The sequence below is a fragment of the Suncus etruscus genome, chromosome 15 (genome assembly GCF_024139225.1).
Source record: "Suncus etruscus isolate mSunEtr1 chromosome 15, mSunEtr1.pri.cur, whole genome shotgun sequence".
Taxonomy (NCBI): Eukaryota; Metazoa; Chordata; class Mammalia; order Eulipotyphla; family Soricidae; genus Suncus; species Suncus etruscus.
This window is the reverse complement of record NC_064862.1, coordinates 36,898,665-36,920,321: the sequence shown is the minus strand read 5'-3', so window position 1 is coordinate 36,920,321 and position 21,657 is coordinate 36,898,665. Positions and strand designations below refer to the sequence as shown.

Below are 21,657 nucleotides of genomic sequence, written 5' to 3'. Positions count from 1 at the left end.
TAGGCTTCATGCTCCTCCTTATTCCTCTCTTTCTTGGGAGGGATGAATTGTAAGAAATCTTTCAATGAAAGGATATGAGAAGTGACAGAGATGGAAGAGGAGAGTTTTCTAGGGACTAGAAGCTGCCCCATGGAAGAGAATTCCTATCTTGCTTTGTACTTGAGCCCAACAAAAATCCACTGCTTTGCCAAGAGAACAGAGCCTGATACTGAAACAAAACTGCTTCAGGGTTTCAGAAGTGAGACTGCTTTCGAATTAAAACAATCTAGAAAGGGCCAAGCTGGGTTTTGAGAACCAAAGCTATGAAACCTCAAATGCTGAAGTTCTACTTTTTCCCAGGAGAAAATCAGGCAGAATAATAAAGTCAGGGGATTTTTTTTCTGCACCAGTGTTTAGAAGTTCTAGAGTCTAGTCCTGTCTGACACATCTGCTGGGAGATCTGAGCAGGTGTCTGTTTATTTGTATTATCCTGGAGTCAAATCCACAAACCCTACATTCAAAGCACTGATCCTAGTGCATTATTTTATTTTTCTATTTTTGTTCCACACTTGGTGGTGCTCAAGGTTTACTCTTCTCCCTACTGTTAGGGATCACTTCTCTCATGGCTTGGAGAACCATCTGGGGTTACCAGGGGTCAAATTTGAGCTGGCTATAATGCAAAGTAAGAGCTTTAACCTCTACTATTTCTTCAGCTCCTTTATATTATTTTAAAGAATAAGTCAATGAGGATGCAATGCTGGAATTCTATCCACCCTTCGTCTGACCCTGAAACCACAGCATCTCCTCTCCTGCAAAACGGTTTTACATCGACCCTGCCTTATTGGCAATCTGTGATGGAAAGGAACTAAATCCTTGGGGACGGGGGCTGGAGAGGAATTAGGGACAACAGGTAGCTAGAGTGACCTGCAGAGGGCAGCAGTGAACTATGCCTTGAAGTGTCTGAAAATGGGATGCCAATGGTTTGCCCCGGATTCTCAGAGAACCAACAAGAGCATACAGGCGATCATGGAAGGAACCCCCACGTGCCATTTATTGTGACTGTTTTATGTTTTTCCCGTTTATTTGTTTTTTACATGGCGCATATACCTATTTGTTCGTTTTTTGGGCAACATTCCTCGGTGCACAGGTGTTGTTATTCCTGGTTCTCTCTGCCCTCAGGAATCATTCCTGGCATTGTTTGGTGGATCCTATCTATGGCCATATGGGATGTGGGAAATTGAACCCAGGTTGGCTGAGTACAAGGCAAGTGCTCTATTTACTGTACTCTGGTCCCAACTCAGACATTTTTCCTGAAAGGATAAAACTGCAAATCTGAGAGGAAAAAGGAAGCACTTTTTAGGTTATAAATCCTAATCCTAGATGGAGTATATGAGTGGCGGGGGACAGGGAGAGAGGGAGAGAGGAACAGAGAGAGTGAGCTAAAGTCAATCCAGACCAGCCAGTCTTAGACTTCGTTCTCAAGCTTAGTACCAGCTCTCCAGTGGAACTGGAACTGGGGCAGGCATGTGATTACATGCCTTGGATCCATGCAGGGACAAGAGCCCTCTGGGGAAGGTATCTTGGTTCTCATTTCACTACCCTGGAAACAGAGGCACAGACAAGCAGGGCCAGTCAGGACACCGGTCCAGGTCTTCAGTGGGAGAGTCTTCTTCCCTCCTCTGCTCATTCATGCTGGTTTGTGTGTTTTCACTTTTTTACCATCACACTTGCTACCGTGTCCCCCATGCTTATGTCTGGATCTCTGGCTTCTGTAGGGAGTGATTAAAAGATTTTCTCAGCTTGCTCTGGTTTGTCAGCTCCCCAAATCCTACCCTCAGTACTGCAGGACACAATGGACAACAGGGACCCAAGGAAGGCCAAAGTGGCCTTTAAGTTGTCACACAAGCCAGAAAAAAACTATTGTAGCTTCTGGAGCTCAGGGCAGATCAGCTGCAAAAGGGGCTTGGGACAGCAGCGGGGGGGGGGGGGGAGAGAGAGAGAGAGAATATGGGTGTTTGGTCTTGAAGGATGGTGCAAGAGAGGTAGGGCGTCTGCCTTGCATGCACTAGCCTAGGACAGACCACGGTTCGATCTCCTGGCGTCCCATATGGTCCTCCCCAAGAGCCAGGAGCGATTTCTGATCACATAGCCAGGAATAATCCCTGAACATCTCCGGGTGTGCCCCCCCCAAAAGAAAATGAGTGTTGAGTGACCTGGAAAGTCCCTCTTCCTAGATGAAGCCCATAACCGTCCCCAAGAGGCATGTGGCAGAAGATCTTCCTCGCCTTCCCCAAAGAAACCCACAGCATTACAGCTCTTTGGCACAAAGGGGCGAAGCTCCAAGGGCCAGCTGCACAGCTCTGTTGTCGGTGGGCCACTGAGTGGCTAATCAGTGAGTGCCCTGGCCTCAGAAGAAACAGGTGCCAGTTGGGAGGATCCCCAAGATCCAGGTGCCAGGAGCGCAACCCCGCGAGGGTCTGTCTGGTCTACATCGCATGGGCGCCTGTCCAGGCCTCAGTTTCCCCGGAGTTCAGGATTGGAGGCAAGACACGCAGAGGTTCGCAGGGGGCGGAGCTTCGGGGCCCCCCGCCCCCCCAAGTCCGGGCCTCCCGAGCGGCTCCTTTAAGAGGCCCGCCCGGCCCCGTCAGCCGCCTGGGCCACCGCCCCCCGGCCCTCCCCTTCCTGCGGCGCCCAGTGCGGGCCGGGCTGGAGTGCGGCGTCCGGGCGGGCGAACGGGACTGAGCAGCGCAGCGCAGCGCAGCGTAGCGCAACGCCCGGGGAGGCGGCGGCTGGGACGCGGGGCGGCGCGGGAGCCGGCGGGAAGGAGCCGTGGCACGGGCTGCCGGGCCGAGCCGAGCCGAGCCGAGGGGGCAGCGGCAGCCGCCCCGCGCCGGGGAGCCCCGCACACAATAGCGGCGCGCGCAGCCCCGCGCCTTCCCTTTGCCTTCCCTTCCCTTCCCTTCCCTTGCCTCCGCCCGCGCGCGCGCCCGGCCCCCCACGAGCGCGCCCCCCGCTTCCTCACCTGCCGCCCGGGGAGGGGGCGGGCATTGTTCGCCATGGGGGAGGAGGTGGGCCCCTGAGGCCCCCGATCGCGGCGCCTGCTGGAGGCGGGCGGGCCCCGTCGTGCGCGCAGGTGAAGCGCGCGGGCGGCCCCGGCCTCGGCCTCGCCATGGTGGACCCGGTGGGCTTCGCCGAGGCGTGGAAGGCGCAGTTCCCGGACTCGGAACCGCCGCGCATGGAGCTGCGCTCGGTGGGCGACATCGAGCAGGAGCTGGAGCGCTGCAAGGCCTCCATCCGCCGCCTGGAGCAGGAGGTGAACCAGGAGCGCTTCCGCATGATCTACCTGCAGACGCTGCTGGCCAAGGAGAAGAAGAGCTACGACCGCCAGCGCTGGGGCTTCAGGCGCGCCGCCGCCGGGCAGACCCCCGACGGCAGCGGCAGCAACAGCAGCAGCAACAGCAACAACGCCGAACCCCGCCGCCCGCCTCCAACGCCCTCGCCCGCAGACCCCACCGCCGCCGTCTCCAACGCCAACGAGGAGCCTGAAGCTCGGCCCGATGGCGACGGCTCCCCGGGCAAAAGCAGGCCCCTGCCGGCCCGCCGTCCACCCGGGGCCTCCGCGCCCTCCGCGCCCGCCGCCGACGATCGGGGTGCCCCCACCAGCGTGGCGGCTCTCAGGTCCAACTTCGAGAGGATCCGCAAGGGCCCCGGGCAGCCCGAGGGCGACAAACCCTTCTACGTGAACGTCGAGTTCCACCACGAACGCGGCCTGGTGAAGGTCAACGACAAAGAGGTGTCGGACCGCATCAGCTCCCTGGGCAGCCAGGCCATGCAGATGGAGCGCAAGAAGGCCCAGCAGCAAGGCGCCTCCGGGCCCAGCCACCCCGTGGACGCGCCCCCGCGGCCTGCCTACCGGACGGGCCGGACGTCGGAGAGCAGCTGCGGTGGCCTCGACGGCGACTACGAGGACGCCGAGTTGAACCCCCGCTTCCTCAAGGACAACCTGATCAGTGCTGCCAACGGTGGTGGTGGCGGCAGCAGCAGGGCCCCCTGGCCGCCCCTGGAGTACCACCCCTATCAGAGCATCTACGTGGGGGGCATGATGGTGGAAGGGGAGGGCAAGGGCCCCGCTCTCCTGCGCAGCCAGAGCACCTCGGAGCATGAGCGACGCCTCACCTGGCCCCGTAGGTCTTACTCTCCCCGGAGCTTTGAGGACAGCGGAGGGGGGTACACCCCGGACTGCAGCTCCAATGAGAACCTCACGTCCAGCGAGGAGGACTTCTCCTCGGGCCAGTCCAGCCGCGTGTCCCCCAGCCCCACTACCTACCGCATGTTTCGGGACAAGAGCCGCTCGCCCTCGCAGAACTCTCAGCAGTCCTTCGACAGCAGCAGCCCCCCCACACCCCAGTGCCAGAAGCGGCACCGTCAAGGCCAGGTCGTGGTGTCCGAGGCCACCATCGTGGGGGTGCGCAAGACAGGGCAGATCTGGCCCAGCGATGGGGACAGCACCTTCCATGGAGATGCAGGTGGGTAGCGCCATCGTCTTGGGTGGGGCATCCTTGCTGCCCCCCTCTTGCCTGGCCACTGGATGGGTCGAAAGTGAGAAAAGAAGGAAGTCTTCCTTCTTCCAAAGAAGGCCACTTTCAAGGTCTGCAGAAGGGATTTGCTCAGATGCTGCCCTGCATCCCCCCTTTTCCTCTTGAGTGTAAAACCCTCTTGTCTGCGATGGGAATGGGTGGTGGGTGACGCGATTTGTTCCTTGGTTTCCTTTGGTTCTAGAATTGTGTGCTTCTGCTGAGTACTTTGAATTGGGAACTGGATGCTGAGTACCTCTGTAATCCATGCACACGAGGCAGTGAAGATAAGGGACAGGGTGTTGGGGGCCTATCTCTTCCAAATATAGGAATTGAACTGAGCAAGGACGGGTGATGTGTATGATGAGCCTTTCCCATCTTCCCACAGTGCCTCTCCTGGAAGGGTTGTATGACACCTTTGGGGAATCCAGGAGGTGAGAGCTGCTCCAGAGCCATATAGGAAGAAGTGTCAGGTTTGCTTACAAGTCAGAGCAGGCGAAAATATGTGTTAGGAGGAAGTGAAGCTGTAGTCATTTGTGACTCAGTGGACCTCTGGAAATTGATGAGGTGAAGATTGTTTCCCTGATGTGAGCCACACCCGTTCTCATCTACCCTGTTCTGCTGGGAGACTTTATCTCCTTACTCACCCACAGCCTCTTCTGAGCAGCCCCTAGCTCCATTTTCTGCTTCCTAGGTGTGCCTTCTCTTTCCTTTTCTTCCTAGGCTTGATGAGTGCCTATCAGTGTTATTTGGGATTTCGAATTCATACTAGAAATTTGATTCCTGCCTCTTTGGTTATGCCTGTGGAACCGTGCATATAAATTTGTGGGTGGGGGGACCCTCAAATACTTTCACACAACGGGATGAAGAAGGGCCTGGACACTGAGAAGCTGGCACAATTTGCAGGTGCAGGAGGAGAAGGTGTGTAGGTGTTGGGTTTGTTTGAGTGGACTGCGTTTGTGTATCTGTGTGTGTGTGTGTGTGTGTGCCTGTGTGAGGCTGCTGTCTCTCTAGGGTCCTGGCCCAGTTGGAGTGATCTGATTCTTCCCTCCATTGATTTTTCTTTTTCTGCTGATGGGGCTGGATGTGCTTTGTTGGTCAGAGTCCAGTGGAACTACTGGCTATTCCTGGCTTTGTGGAGACCTTTTTTTTTTTTTTTTTTTTTTTTTGTGGTGGGCACTCTTATCCTGTTTGTTTTAGGTACATTCAATTACTGTTCTTCGTTTGCAACTGGGACTGGCTATGGAATGCTGTGGGAGACCTGCTCCCTGCCCAGCTGCTTAGGGATGTTCTCGGAGGCGGGAAAGCTGGAGTATTTGGAAGCCTGCTTTGCAGGCACATCACATTGTTCAGGGACTGGAACTGTGCCTTATGGTCACTGGGCACCAGTTTTGGGCTGAATGAGCCCACTGGAGTGGCAAGGTACCCCAAAATGTTATTAGTAAAGAAGAAAATGAGAAGATTCCACAGAGACCTACATCTGAAACAGAGTCTTATTTTAGTGAGGAAAATTGAAGTTTCCAAAATATGGGACGTTGGTGCTTGAAGTGTATTTTGGTGGCCCTTTCTGGAGGTCCTTTCTTCACTGTCCTCAGCTATGTGGGCCTGCCTCTCCAATGATCCCTGGAAATGTGGCTGTCTGGCCCACCGCACCCTTACAGGGGGACTCTGGCTAGCACAATGAAGGTGCTCAGCAAAAGACTGAGGGTTTAATTTTTTATTTATAAGGGGAATACCGTGGATTGAAGCCAGGGCCTCATACACGTGAGGCATTCTCTCCACAGCAGCTGCATCTCTGGCCTCCAAATAGTCAGTTTTCCAAACTGAACCCATGTGTTAGGACTTTTGGGAGCCCTTTTCTGAATGTCCTGAGATACCAAGTTGTTTCTGTTAGATGTTTATATTCTGGGGTTTGAGCTCTGTGAGGCTTTCGTTCTGTTTCCAGTACTCTCCTCTGAAGGTTTGAAGAAGGGATCCCGCACCAGCTAAGCCATCTGTCTCTGTCCTGACTGTTTACTAATGTTGTTTGGATGGTTGCAGAGTCTGCTGGCCAGGCCTGAGCCAGAACAATGAAGATAATGGCTGTGTGGGCCGGGTGTGGAAGTTGCCCTCTACAGTAGCAACAGCAGTCCTGGGAATTTGGATCACATAGTTTCAGAACCGCCCTGAAGGAGTGGGCTCTTGTCTATCTGATTGAAATGACAGACCCCTGTTAGCAAGCTTCTGGCATGGCCTCTGGTGGACTGCTCCAACTCTCTGCAGTGGGACTGTCCACTTTAGGGATGAACACAACCAGAATGTGACAAAGCTGGGATTCTGGGCCTTCCTGGGGCCACAGAACCTGTGCTTGATGAAAGTGGTCACTTGAGGGTATTGTTTTCCCCAACTACCCCACCAAAAAGATGACAGGGTCTGAAAAAGATGACAGGGTCTGAAAAAGATGACAGGGTCACTCCAATGGTCCTTCTAGCTTCATACTCCCCAGGCCCATGGAGGGATTATTAACTGTGGGCCCCCTGTCACAGGCAAGCCCTTCTCTCCAAACCATTTGGTCTACATAAAACAAATGTAATGCTTGCCATCTGGGAGCTTGCAAGTTAACTTGAAAGGGAGAAGAACACACCTGATTCAGAGATCAGGGAAGCTTCCAGAGGCAAGCAGTACTCCAGAGACCTTGACAAGTTTGCCATCAGCAGAGGATGATGGGATGGGGAGCTGTCTAAGAAGCCATGGAGCAAAAGCTCAGGGGCATCCACATCTACTCCTTGTGACTCTTATAAACAAATTGTGGAGGGCTAGAGCCGCTAGTACACTGGGTAAGGTGCTTCTCTTGCACTCTGCCAGAATGTGGGTTTGGTTCCCAGCAAGCATATATGGTCCTCTGAACCTGTCAAGAGTAATTCCTGAATGCAAAGCCAGAAGTAACCCCTGAGCATCTCTGGTATGTCCCCAAAACAAAAACAAAAAAGAAATGTGGTAAATCTACATAGTGTGAAATTGACCATCCTGACCCATTTTAGCTATAGTTAAACGATACAGTTCAGGAACATTAGGTACATTTGCACAGTTTAACTGACACCAGCCATCTCTAAAATGTTGAATTTCCTTGAAACTATTCTATTTGACTAGGAGTAACCGCTAATTCCCTCCCTCTCAGCCCCCTGTGAACCATCATTCTAATATCTGTCTCACTGAATTGTCTAACTCTTAACTAGTGGGAATCGCACGGTACATGTATGTATTATTTGTCCACCTTTTTTTTTTTAACTTCCCTAAGATGTCCCCATATGGTAACACAGATTGTCATTGTCATTTTCAGGTCTCCTGTGGAGCTTGGTTCAGACTTGACCATAGCATAAACTTGAGTAATTATTTGTTCAATGTTGTTTCATTATAGTGTTGAGAGGAAAAATGTAAAATTGAGTCCTTGCCAGGGACCACTGTTCAGAGTTTGCAAGTTACTACCCAGTCTCTTCCTCTACTCTCCCCGTTTCCCTCTGAAATTTCCACTTCTGAAATATGTATACTTAGGGTAATTGGTGTATCTGATTGTTCTACTCTGAGGGTAAGTATATGTGTAAGTGTGATTAAATATTTGAGTGTGCCCTGTGTTGGAAGGATGTCTTGTCTGGGGTTTGATTAGCCTGTTTTCATAACTGAACAGAAATATGATGGCTGGAGAATGAATTAATGAATAATGATTATTTTTAATACTAGCAGTGCTTTGGGTCTTGAGAAGGATATTAAGAAGGTTAGTGGTGTTTTTGTGACCGGCAATACTGCTATATATATTCTTGTATATGTCAATTAGCTTGTGGTAAATTACTTTGTAGAAGACTTACTGCTTCAGTTTTAAGTATCCAGTAATCTATGAAGACTTCCTGTTTTAGATCTTATAGTTCAGATCTTTTTTAGTTATTCCCCTCCCCCCCCCACCCCCCCGGGGCTTTTAGGTTATACCTGGCAGTGTTCAGGGCTTACTCTTGTTGGTGCCCTGTGGACCATGTGTTTCCATGTGGTGGAAATTGAACTGGGGTCACCTGCATGTATAAGGGAGGCATCCGACCCACTATTCTATTTCTCCAGCCCCTAGATGTGAGTAGTTTAGACTTGAATGTCCAGCCTGTGTGTTTCTCAGCCCCTGTTCCTATGAGATACGATGTCAGGGCTTATGTTTCTTTGTGTACTCTCATGTTGAGTTTTCACATTTCTATTAGCAGCTTATTTTGTCTTTTGGATGCTGGTTGCTAGAACGATCACTGCTTTTTTTGTTCCCTTGAATGGCTCAGCTCTGACAATCTGAGTGAGTAACCAGGCCTGTGGGTGTGTGGGTGCGGTAAAGCATCACTCAGGCCTCAGGTTGGCTACATCACTGGTCTCTTGACCAGAGCCTTTCTTTGGCTGCCTCCAAGGTTCCTACAGGTTTCTATCCATCTGCAAATACAGAGAGTGCAGATCCCAGGCAGAGACTTAAGATCACAAGTCATCAACAGGGTGGAAGCAAGAGTATAGATCAGTTTTTACAAGGGTTCTCTGGCTTGGAAAGGATGACTTTCTTATTTTGGAAATGGATCGAAACATTCTGGAGCCTGTCATTAAGGAAAGAGCTGGGAGTGCTGCTTTTAGTGGTTCCAAAGGAACATGCCTTCCTTATGACTCTCTTTTGCCTCATTTGTTGCTTCTGGCTTCAATAGCCACCTTCTCTCCTAGCCTGAGAGTCTAGTAGCCCAGAGGGCCTGTGTATCTGACTTCTTACCCAGACAAAAGTTTAGAGAACTGGCAGGAGAAATAGTACAATGGGGAGTCAAGGACATGGCCTCAGGTTGCTGGACAATAGGCCTGAATTTTGATTGAAGTTGTTTTTGAGATCACAGCTCAGGAGGTGGTGATAGATTAACTGTGAACTCCATTGGGGTTCTTGGCCCTCAGTGGAATATAATTCCTGTGACTCACATAGGATTTTTTTCCTTTCCAAAAGTATAGTGATTTTAATTAAAATACTTACATAACATGTCATAGGTTGATTTTTGTGTGGAAATAAGTACATTATATATAGAAACACAATGTACCATTTTCGTCATTTTAAGTATCTACTTTGCAGCATTAACTATGTTTACATTGTTGTGCAACCTTCCCCTCTATATCCAGCACTTTTTTTAAAGTCTCTGCAGCTCCTTACCTACTAGGCAATCACTTTTCTCCTCCTCCAGCTTCGGGCAGAAGTTCTACTTTCTGTCTCTGCTCTGAGATTTTGCTTATCACAGTAGGCGTCTCATCTAAATGGAATCATCCGCTCTGCCCTTTGTCTGGCTTATTTCACTCCAGTAGAATTTTGAGGTTGCCCGGAGCAGCATTCTTAGCCTTACCTCCTCACCCAAACCCTTAAGAGGTGTGTTCTCTTTCGGAAACACACCTGTAAGTGATAATGCCTTAGCCGTCACACCCATGTGACCCAGTGTATTCATATGTAAAGATAGCCTTGGCAACATATCACAGACTGAATAACATGAACTGCAGAAATTTGTCTTCTGATGGTTTTGGAACTGGGAAAATAATCAAGGTGCCATTGGGGTTGACTTCTTCAAGTTCTTTCTCTTTGACTGGCAGACAGCCCATCTTACTGCCTTTTAACCTAGTCATTTCTGTGTACCCACATCCATAATGTCTGCTCATGTGTCCAAACTTTTTCTCCTTTTATAAGGATTCAACTCACTAGAAACCAAACTAATGACTCAATTTTATTAATTTTGTTGGTTTAGGGGCCACACCTGGCTATACTTAGTTTACGCCTGACTATGCTCAGAGATCACTTCTAGAAGTGTTCAGGGGGACCATATGGGGTGCTGGGAATTGAACCCAGGTTGACCAAGTACAGAGCAAGAACCAAACCAACTATATTATCTATTATTTGTCCATCCCTGAACAACTCCCCTCATTTTAGACATTGTCTTCAGATAGCCCACTTAAAGTAATAGGGATTAGGACTTCAGCCTATGAATTTGGTGGGGTAGATAAATTTCAGCTCACAGTGCTCAGTAAATCTATAATTGGGTTACAGAAAAAAAGGCTATCAGCCATGGTTTAGGAATAATTTAAAGCTTGTGTGGTGTTTGGCAGCTTGGCATAGGAGGGCTGTGACCCAGTGGTTTCTATCTAGCCTCGTTGCTTCTCTTTTATAAAGTTAGGGGTTAGACCCTCACCACTAAAATTTTTTCCTGTGCATATTGTATTATTTATTTATTTGATGTTTTGGGCCATAGCTGGTGACAGGAGTTACTCCTGACTCTGTATTAAGGAATCATTCCTGGTGATGCTGGGGGACCATATAGAATTCTGGGGATTAAAAGGTCACTACATGCAAGGCAAATACCTTTACTTGCTGTCCTATCTCTCTGCATCCTCATTAGATTTTAACAAATTTTAATTTCTTTATATTTTCCTTACCGTCATACTAGTTTATAGTTACCTTTTCTTAACCAAGGCACCTACCTCTTCCCTTCCCTTTCAATCATGTAAAGGTTTTCATTGAATATACTTTATGTGGAAATTTTCTTGCCTTTTCCTTTGGTAGCCCCCCCCCCCCCCATGGTCTTGTCCTTTAAAAACCAACACACACACACACACACACACACACACACACACACACACACACACACATTAATATGTCTTCTTTAACTTGGTATCTTTAATTGCATATTTGAAATGATTTTTCTATTAATTTAAAATGATTTCCTGTTAATATGGAGTGCCTGGGTAGGGAACCCTACATGCTGTGCTATCTCTGAGGCTCTGGTTTCTTTCTTTCATTTTTATTTTGTAATCTTCCTCTCTGTTCTGATTCAGCCTCCTTAACTCCCATTGAGTAAGTAGAACTGGATTCAGGGGCTGTAGCAAGGAAAGCATATGGCTTTGTAGATTTCTGATGGCTTATTTCTCCTCCTCTGCCACGGCCTACTTGGATTTCCCTGCTCAACCTTAGAGCATTTCCTGAATCCTCACACTCAGGCCTGCTAATTAGCTGTCTAGGATTCAGTCCCTGCCACTGTGACCTTGCCAAATGACTGTGGGCAGGGTGGTGACTGAGACCCAAGGGGAACTTGACAGGTGGGTTTCAAAGACAGGCCTGCTGAGGTCTGAGCCACAAAAACTGTGATGCCTCACTTGTGTGGTAAATATGACTTTGGTAGAGGTTGTTTCATGTGTTTTTGAAGCCTCCTCTGAAGTGGCTGCAGAGCACTATTAATGCATAATTATATGCCCTCAGCTGATAGGGGTCTAAGGGGGCAGGGCCAACACATAGACCTAAAACAACCTGTCCAAGGTCAGATTGTTGCGGGGAGGAGGGTGGCTGGCACTGGTCTGCCTCTCTCAGATTGTATAATGATGCAGTCATCTGAACCCCCATACCCCCAGGGGGCACTCTTAATCAGTTAGGCAGGTTTGGGGACTTGCTGTGCCAGGCAGTGACAGTGCTGAGTATCATGAGACAGGTCATTGTCACCTTCCAGCAGGTCATTTTCAGTCTGGTGAGGAGATGGTCACTTAAACCTAAGTGCTGAGATAGGAATCGTCTGGTGCCAGCTTACAGACTGGTGGTCTGCGAAGGTACCAGCCTTCCAGAGATTTATTTCTTCTCTTACTTTGTAAATCTCTTAGAGAAAGGGGCTGAAGTTGCTAGTACAGTCTGTGCATTTTGAATTTCATGCAGTCCACTTGGTTGAATCCCTCGTACCCCATATGATCCTTCAAGTCCTGTCAGGAGTGATTCCTGATTACAGAGCCAGGAGTAAGCCCTGAGCATCACTCTCTGTGATTCCAAAACTAAACACAAATCACCTGGGGGAAAGACCTCTGTAGCCCCTGTGCCTCCCCCAGAGTTAGTGTGCTCAAAAGAACAGATGTTGCTCCACCATCCACCTCCATTCCTTAGTCATAGGGAGAAGAAGGGGTCAGTGCCTGCTGATAGAGCTCTGCTATGAGCAGGTGTTCAGGGACAAGGGCTGGATAGAAGGTCTGACATGTGGCGGGCCATATGCAGAGGAAGCACTAGGAAGGACTGTCTCTGACTAGAGGGGACACTGGCAGGAGAGGAGACCCACTGCATCAGCCATGGTGGGACCAGCTTAATAGAGCTGGAGGCAGAAAAACCTCATGGAATCCTTCACCCATCACTTGCCCCTGCTTCTTATGAGGTTGGGACTGAGGAGATAGAACCGGGGAACATGGTTGGATCCCTGGCACCACATGCTCCCACATGCTCTAGTACCACCAAGTGTAGCCCTCAAGACTCTCCGCCCCCACATCCCCCAACATGGCCAGGGTTATTCTGGTGGCCCCTGGCACCACAAGGCCAGAGCAGTGCCAATAAGCTGACTGTTGTTGGGAGTGACTTCCAGGGCCCCTATGGGAGCACCCTTTCTTCCCATACATACAAAGTAAATGATTAGCATTTGAGCATTCACTTCACTTTAAAGGCCTGATGTGCTCTTGGTCTGCTAGTAGAGCAGGAGGAGTTCATTTACACATGACATGTATATCTATAACTTTGCAGCAAGCATTTTAGTTGATCTCATCTAGGGAAAGAACACAGACTTTGGGCCTTTGAGAGATAGTACAGCTGTTTATGTGCTTACCTTGAATGTGACCAACTCTTAGTTTAATCCCTCGAACCACATATGGTCCTCCAAGCACTGTCAGGAGTGATCTCTGAGCATAGAGCCAGGAATAATCCTGAACACTGCTGAGTGTGTTACCCAAACAAAAAGAAAACAGATTTAAAGGTAGAAGGGCTGGAGTTGAAGAGACCTTGTGAAGGGAGGGCTGGAGTTGAAGAGACTTTGTGTAGGGATTGCCTGGAGCTGACTGCCTCTGGAAGACCTCTGGCAGTGTGAGGGAGGTCTGGGCCCCTGGCTAGCCTCACAGTCACCTCCTCCAACATCTAGTGTGAGTTGATTGCACACCACTTAGAGGTTCTAAAGGAGAAATGCATAATTCAGTGACCTGTATGCAGGCCATTTCATCCACTCAGTGGAAGCATGACTGGGGAGTGAGCTCTGTAGTGTCCAGGCATCTGCCATGACCTTTGTTCTTCACTTGCTCTCATACTATGTTCTGCTGGGCTGGTTTGAGTTCTTAAAGCTTAAAAGCCTGTTTTTCTTTAGCATCATGCTTTAAATAAAAGCCAGCTACTTTATTGAGCTTGAGTTCCATTAGCCCTGGGTACGTGGGCCACTCATCAATGTTATGTGCCCTCTTTGTTGGGACCACATCACCCCTTGTGGGGTAGAATGCAGTCTACTTGGCATTATTCCTAGACTGCTTAGCCATGTGGCTGGGAAGCAAGGAACCAGTGAAAGAGAGAGACCTCTTGATTATTCTGATAGTTTTCACGAAGTCTGTAGATACAAGAACCACTTTGCTCACATTTTGGTAATGCCTTAGGAGAGGAAGTAGAAACTAGAAGCTTCTCATTTTCATGGGAAACTAAGGAAAATGGGAAGGTCCAAACGTCTACTAATGCTTTGGCATTTCCAGGCTCTGATTGCCAAGGACTTTGCAGAATCCAGGGAAGTTGCCCTATAATTGATATGTAAAGAACAAAAGGTGGACATAGCCCTGGCAAGATGCCCTGGGGATGCTGCAGTAGCTGTAGCATATGGGGCAGTGTGGAAAGATGGGGCCTCCCTGTTAGCTGCAGAACTTGGGCCAGGGTAGTAGGGTGGATGCTCTCTTTCTCTCTTCTCTCTCCTCTTTTTCCAGAGTAGTGGGGTAGATTCTCTCTCTCTCTCTCTCTCTCTCTCTCTCTCTCTCTCTCTCTCTCTCTCTCTCTCTCTCTCTCTCTCTCTCTCTCTCTCAATGAGGAAATGTGATTCTGAGAGTGGTGGCTTTTAAACAGCTCTGTAATTCACACCATGGAATTCACTTGTTTAGAGCATCCAGTTGCAGTGGGTTTTTATAGTATATTCAAAATTATGCAGCCATCACCACTGTCTAATTTTAGAACCTTTTCATCACCTCGAAATGCAATTCTGCTCCCTTAAACCCTGATCCCTTCTCTGCCCTCAGCTACTAGTTGGTACCCATTGCTTTATTCTATCTTACCATTATCAATTTTTCTGGATATTTCACCTGAAAGGCATTGGATAACATATGACCATTTATGTCTGGTTTATTCTTTAGAATAAGATTATGAAGGCTTATCCCTGGTATATATGCTGGGATTTCATTTCTTTTTGCTTTTGAAGACAATTTAAAGGGCGTTTCTATTTCATATGTAGGGGTGGTTTTTGACGACTCACCAGAGTTCTGGTCAAACCTGTCTTGGGCCTTGAGGACTAAGAGGGCCTCTTGTCATGGAGGTGCTCTGGCCATGGGAGGTGGGAAACCAGAAGATAACTGGGAGTTTGTGGGGTTCATAATGAAAAGGTGTGAGGTGTTTGTGCTTGTTTGGTCTCCAACTTTGGTGGTTCTTACTTTGTGGGCTGGTCCCACTTTAGGAACATGCTTATTAAGAGCTTTTCCATCAGAATGTACCATGGATGGGACCTCAGGCCTTGTGCATGCAGGGCATGAATTTTATCACTGGGCCACATCCTGAGCCCATCTCACCTTTGAAAATCGTGGTGCATTACATATAACAGAAAATAGAACATTTTAACAGCTGCCAAGTGTCTAATTCAGTAGCATTAGGCGTATAAGATGACCGGGCGTATAATTTTGCAGTTAAAACATAGGTTTAGGCCTATATTCGTTGTATCAGATAGAATTTTCCTGAGCTGCATGTGCTGCATGTGTTCCTGTGCTCGTGTATCACAGTGAGCCAATCATAACAAGCAAAGGTTCAAAGTTTATACTGTAATAGACTTCCTCCCTGACTCTGGCCAATCTGAGCAGGCTTTTGACAGTGTAGATTCCGGATTGGATTGGCTGAGTTAGAGAGGCAGTCCAAGCAGCCTTGCAGTGATTGGTGCAGGATTGAGTTGGAAAATTGGTTTTGTGGCAATATTCAGACAATTTTTGTTTAGCGGCATATTGAAACATTTTTCAGGATATACTCGGTGTATAAGAGGACCCCCAATTTTCGGTTGACTTTTTTTTTATTTCAAAAGTCGTCTTATACACCGGAAAATACGGTACATTCACATTGTGTGACACCATCATCACTGTTCAGCTCTAGAAGTTTTTCTCAAACTCATACTCTGTTCCTATTAAGCAAATAAATAAATAAATAAATAAATAAATAAATAAATAAATAAATAAATTATTCCTCTTCTAGGGCTTTGGCAGCCACCTTTCTACTTCTCATCTCTAGATACCTCAGGTGAAAAGGGAGCCATGTAGCACTTTTCTTCTTGTGTCTGGCTTATGCCACTTGTGTGACATTTTCAAATTTTTTTCCTTGAGCATTTTAGTTTTATTGATTGAAGTACTGTGATTTACAATACCGTTAAAGATAGTTTCCCTTACATATGATTACAGTACTGCACCCATCACTAGTGTGCCACCCTCCCTCTCCCAAGGCCCCTTCCTTTTGCATTCCTCCCAATACTAAGTCAATTGTGTGGGCCAGTTCTCTCATTGTGTTGCCTTTGGCCCTTTGTTGCTGTGTATCAAGTCCCACATATGAGAGAGATCATTTTGTATCTATTCCTTTCCTTCTGATTCATATCACGCAACTTGGTCTCCCCAGTTCCAGTCATGTCACAGAGAAGTCCATGATTTTGTCCTTTCTTAGAGCTGCATGATATTCGATGTACTTCTTGATCTGTTTATCTGTAGTTGGGCATTTAGATTGTTTCTAGATCTTAGCCATTGTACCAAGCGCTGCAGTGAAGATAGGTCTGCATATATCTTTTCAAATTAATGTTTATGTGTTTTGGGCTTAGAAGTGGTATCACTGGATTGTATGGAAGTCCTCTTCCTATTTTTTGAGAGCATACCATATTGCATTTCTTTTTTTTTTTAAATATGACTGAGACCCTTATTATTTCAGACGTATAAGTTATTTCTGGATTATTATAATATTTCTCAACATCCTCACAGCCTGGCAACCAGACCCTGAGCCTCTCTACTACAACCTCCTTGTACTGCCTTCCTTTTGGCCTTCCTAAGACATAGACTCCTTTACTACCTTTCCCACCCTGTCCTGTGTTCCTCTCTCCCCTCTTCCCAGGCCAGCTTGGGTCTTCCTCTCCTTCCTCCCCAGCTCCCTATCTCTCAGGCCAGCACCTATTGACTACCCAAAGCCTTAGCACAGTCTTCACCATGCCAGGTACACAGAGCCTGGCATCTTTTCTCCTTGGTCTCTCATCCCTTCTAGTCAGCTCACTCTGGTCTTTTCATTTCTACCCTTCCCTACTTCTTCTCAAGGCAACCACTATTGGTGCCCACCCACACACTCCACCAGACCATCCCACATACTAAATGCTCAACGCCACTTCCTGAGGCAAAGCTCCAACAGCCCATTTCTGTGCTACTCACCAACTTTCAGTGGTCCCCTATCACCCTCCAAGAGAACATCATGTTCTTCTCAATGTGGCCACCGATCTCGATCTCGTCCCTCCCCAGCTACCCACATTTTACATCAGTTTTACAACCAAACAAGTTCTGCTATTTCCTGAGTGTGCTAAATACATTCCAGCCTCTGGGTTCTGTCGCTGAGCTTGCAACCCTCTCCTCCACCTCATACCCTCTTCCTCAGAGACATGAAGGAGACAGAGCTCCAACTGCACATCACCCTTTCCCGGGCACCCCATGCTTTAATTAGGGATCTTTCAGGCACCCACTCATCTCAGCTTTCAACCTTGACACAGGCTCCTTGCATCCCAGTTAAGGACTGACTCTAAACTGTCTTCCTATGTGCCAGGATATCAGAGTGAATGAAAGTTTCTCAAGGAACAAATCCATGTTTTTCTTTCAACTCTGCCTCTTAAAAAACACTGAATACTTCACACTTCCCAGCTCTACACTTTACAATGATGGCAACAATACATGTTATATATGCAATTTCCCTAATTTAAAAAAAGGATAAAAGAAAAGAGAAGAAATACTAGAAATAAAAAAAAAAAGGACAAGCAGTGATTCAACCGGACCCTGGGACAGCTGAAAATGCTGACAAGCAGGTCCCACTATCCTGTTGTTCTGCTTCACAAGGACAGGAAAATGGCAACATTCTGAGAACTAAGAAAACAACTAACTGCTTTCTTAGTTTATAGTCCAGGAAAGAATCCTGTGCCTCCAATTATAAACATGAAATAATAAATACATATTCAAGTAATTTCCACTCAGATTCCTAATGGAAAAGAAATAAGAAAAATCAATGTCCATATAGGATTTATATTTTTCAGACTATGAGCTAAGAATGGAGCAAAAAAAAATTTTTTTAAATTAAAGTGTTCTTTGTGCCACACACAAAGTGGTGCTCAGAGATTACTCCTAGCAATGCTGGGGGATTGGTGGGGAACAAGATAAAACCTATGCAGTTCCAGGTCAGTTGTGTGCAAGGGAAACACCTACTGTACTCTCTCCAGCCCCCAAAATGCTTTTGCGCGCATTGATTCAGTACAAGCCAGTGAATATAAGGTGCCGAATGAGCATCCAACTTACTCCTTAAGTCAAGTCATGAGAATTTCCAGACAGCAGGACAGTGACTCTGCACCCAGCATAATGAATGACCTTCATGCCTTGGAGAGGATGGGAAAGATGTTTATCAGCATGACACCTCACCCAGCCCCTTCATTTGTCAGTCACTCATCAACATTAAGAAGAGCCACAGATGGGGCTGGACAGATAGCATGGAGGTAGGGCATTTGCCTTGCATGTAGAAGGACGGTGGTTTGAATATTGTCCCCCGAGCCTGCTGGGGGCACTTTCTGAGCATAGAGCCAGGAATAACCCCTGAGTGCTACAGGGTGTGACCCAAAAACCAAAAGAAAAAAGAAAAGAAGAAAAGCCACAGAGTAAAGATTACCCTACCATTCAATCAACTGTGAGCATACAAACCAGCCTCGTGAGTTCCTCACCTAAAACCTTAGACAAATCAGCCAAAGAGAAGTAGAGTCTCCTCCACAAGGACCCCTCTCTGAGGGAAGGCATTGTGCCAAATGCCACTGATTTCCCTGAAGCTCTTATCTGCCATTCTTGAGCAGAGGCCTTTGGTAACTGTCTCCTGGGGACTTCCTAGTCAGCCACCACCTAGGCCTAGCATGAAAAGCTAGAGATCAGATTAAGAGAGCTAATATCTAAGATCTTAAAGCATTCACAAAACTCAACAACGATGACAAAAATCTAATGATCCTATTCAAAAATGGGTCTTGGAGAGAGTGTAGTTCCTAGCACAAAAGTGGCCAGGTCATTGTTGAACAATGGACAGGGTGATGTGGTTTTGCCCTGTCACATGAACCCTGTATACATATGACTACTTTGAGGCCACTGACCTTGTGAGTAGGGGAGAGGAATTAAGTGACCCTAAGGCTTCTTGTGAGCCCAGACAGCAGATTTAGGAAGACAGGTCTGATGGAGCCCTCAATGCAGGTCTGAAGATAGCAGCATGTCAGCCACTAAGGCAGCACACAGGGAGGTGGCAGGTTGAGGGAACTGAAGAAGGCCTTGGTAATTGGGGGACCCAGCTAGGCAGCACTAGTGATTAGCATCTTGTCAAGGAGAATGCAGATGAACAAGCCCTCCCCCACTCCCTGAAGAACTGACAAAGGACTTCTGATACTGCAGTATCTGAGTTGTGATTATCAACAGAAGCCTAGCTTCCCCTCATGCGCTAATTCTTCAGTGAGCAGCTGGTGGTGAGTGGCCACCATGGTCTTCTGTGTAAGGGGGAGGGAGGGAGGAAAGAGAAGAGAAGAGGGGAGGGGAGGGGAGAGAAGGGGAGGTGAGGCAGATGGGAAGGGAGGGGAGGGTGAAGGGAAGGGAAAGGGAAAAGAGAAGAGAGCTAGAACCTCTAGAAACTGGGCTGTGAGGAAGCATTGGAGACTGGCCCCAGCACTCCTTTGTTGTCTCCTGGCTTCCTAGCCTTGTGTTTGCTTATTTATCTCCCTCCAAGACTGTAGCTTCACTCAGGTTCCTGAAACTTCAAGGGAGTCAGGAAGGTTAATTGGCTAGGAACCTGGCTGTCTGGGAGAGGCACTTTGTTCTAAGTGCTCAGGAAGCCTGAAACTTCTTGTGGAAGTACCCATGGTGTTGGACAGGGCAGAGAGGAGGTTCTCAGAATGCCAGCTAAGGACTCTGCCCAGTTTGAATCTGTTGCAGTTGACTGTTGGGTCCGATAGGCATTGTCCTTGCTTAGTCACACCGTCAGTGTTGGGGAGACTCCTGGGAGGAGAACTGAATGTGGATGTTTTGTTTCTTTCCTTTCCCTTGTACCAAAACCCTGAGCTCCCTTGAGTATGCAAATTAGAGTCCTTATGGGAAGAGACTATTTTACAAGTCTAGTGAATTCTTTTTTTTTTTTTTTTGTTTTTTCGGGCCACACACGTTTGATGCTCAGGGGTTACTCCTGGCTAAGCGCTCAGAAATTGCCCCTGGCTTGGGGGGACCATATGGGACGCCAGGGGATCGAACCTGGTCCTTCCTTGGCTAGCACTTGCAAGGCAGACACCTTACCTCTAGCACCACCTCCCCGGCCCCAAGTTTAGTTAATTCTAAGATTAGGCATGACTAATTAGATCTGGGTCTTCCTCACGAAGTTCACTCTTGTTCTGTAGGCATAGAATTGGGTCTTCAACACCCAGACCAGCCACACTCAGAGACTGGTTACAGACCTGGCCTGGAGCAGGCTGTCAGGACTGTGCACTGCAGTTGGTTGTCCTTTTTAGCATTGGTTTGTGTTCAAGCTTTGCAGAAGTAGGCGTGGGACACTGAAAGAGGAGATGGGGAAGGGAGCAGTGAAGGCTGGAAGACATTGATTTACTTGGGACCGCTTTGAAGGCTTTGATTTGACTGGGACCCTTAGGGGTCAGCAGGAGGCCATGATTATCCCGTGTAGGAGCTCAAGTCCTTGTTTTGGGACCAGAATCAGTGGTGTTCAGGGTTTACTTCTATCTCTGTGCTTAGGGATCACTCCTGATGGGAGTCAGGAAACCAAATGGAGTGCTGAAGATCAAACCCAGGTTAGCTGCATGCAAGGCAAGTACTGTATCTGCATACTATTCTAGTGTTGCAACCCTTAGGATGGGCTTGGATGTTGGTGGATGGTGATGAGAGACCTTTCTTTGCCATCCCAGGCTCTACAACCCCCTTCAGCCTGTGGGTATCTGGGTCCAGGAGAGCGGCGGGTAGAAATCTCACTCACAAGCAGGCTTCAGGAAGTATCATCTTTATTCATGCCCTATCCACCACATGTGTGGTCTATCTTAACCATTTATGCATGCTATCCTTAGCTTGCCCTACGTCTAGACTTTTCCAGCCATGTCTCCTCCTGTTACCTTTCCATGCTGACAAAATCCTTAATTCCCCTTTGCCCTTCTGGTCAAAGGCCTTATCTAACCTTCACAAGACCTGGGAGGGGTCTTGCAGGTAAGATCAAGTTACACAGGAAGAATGGGGGGATGGGGCCACAACTATCTCTCTGGCTTTATTATTTCTTTTGCGGGACTTTACTAAAATGATTCCTTTAGATGTGAAAAAAAGAAGACTTGATGCGGCCTTGCCTCCCCAAAATCTAAAATTATAACTTAATTTTTTTCCCCAGAAAAGCAAAATTTGAGGCTCAGGTCTGCTTTAGGAAGAGTTGACCCCAATCTAGGTCCTTCAATAATTCCCAATTCCTTGATGTTCCTTGCAAATAGCTCTCATGGGCTCAGGACTGGGTGTATGCTAGTCCAGTCTTTCAGAAGATCTCTGAGGCCACAGGTTATGTGGCTTTTCTCTGCTCTTTGATCCTTGTTAGAGAAATAACTTAGGATACTCTTGTATCACACATACACACACACACACACACACACACACACACACACACACACAATTTTATTCTGGCCTATTTGTGATTAAGGGGGGGGGAGCAATAGTATAGTGGGTAGGATAGTTTTTGCCTTGCACACAACTTAACCTAGTTTCAATCCATGGCACCTAATATGCTCCCTCTAGCCTTGTA

The 21,657-nt window shown here is 47.8% G+C and overlaps 1 protein-coding gene across 1 annotated transcript in view; it reads left to right on the top strand.

Moving 5' to 3' along the window:
- The first annotated feature begins 3,059 nt into the window (after positions 1-3,059).
- The window catches only part of BCR (BCR activator of RhoGEF and GTPase), a 129,804-nt gene continuing 111,206 nt past the window's right edge, over positions 3,060-21,657 (top strand). The window contains exon 1 of the mRNA XM_049788919.1: positions 3,060-4,505. Within this exon, the coding sequence (XP_049644876.1) occupies positions 3,149-4,505 (1,357 nt within the window). The 5' untranslated portion in view covers positions 3,060-3,148. The remainder of the gene's footprint in view (positions 4,506-21,657) is intronic.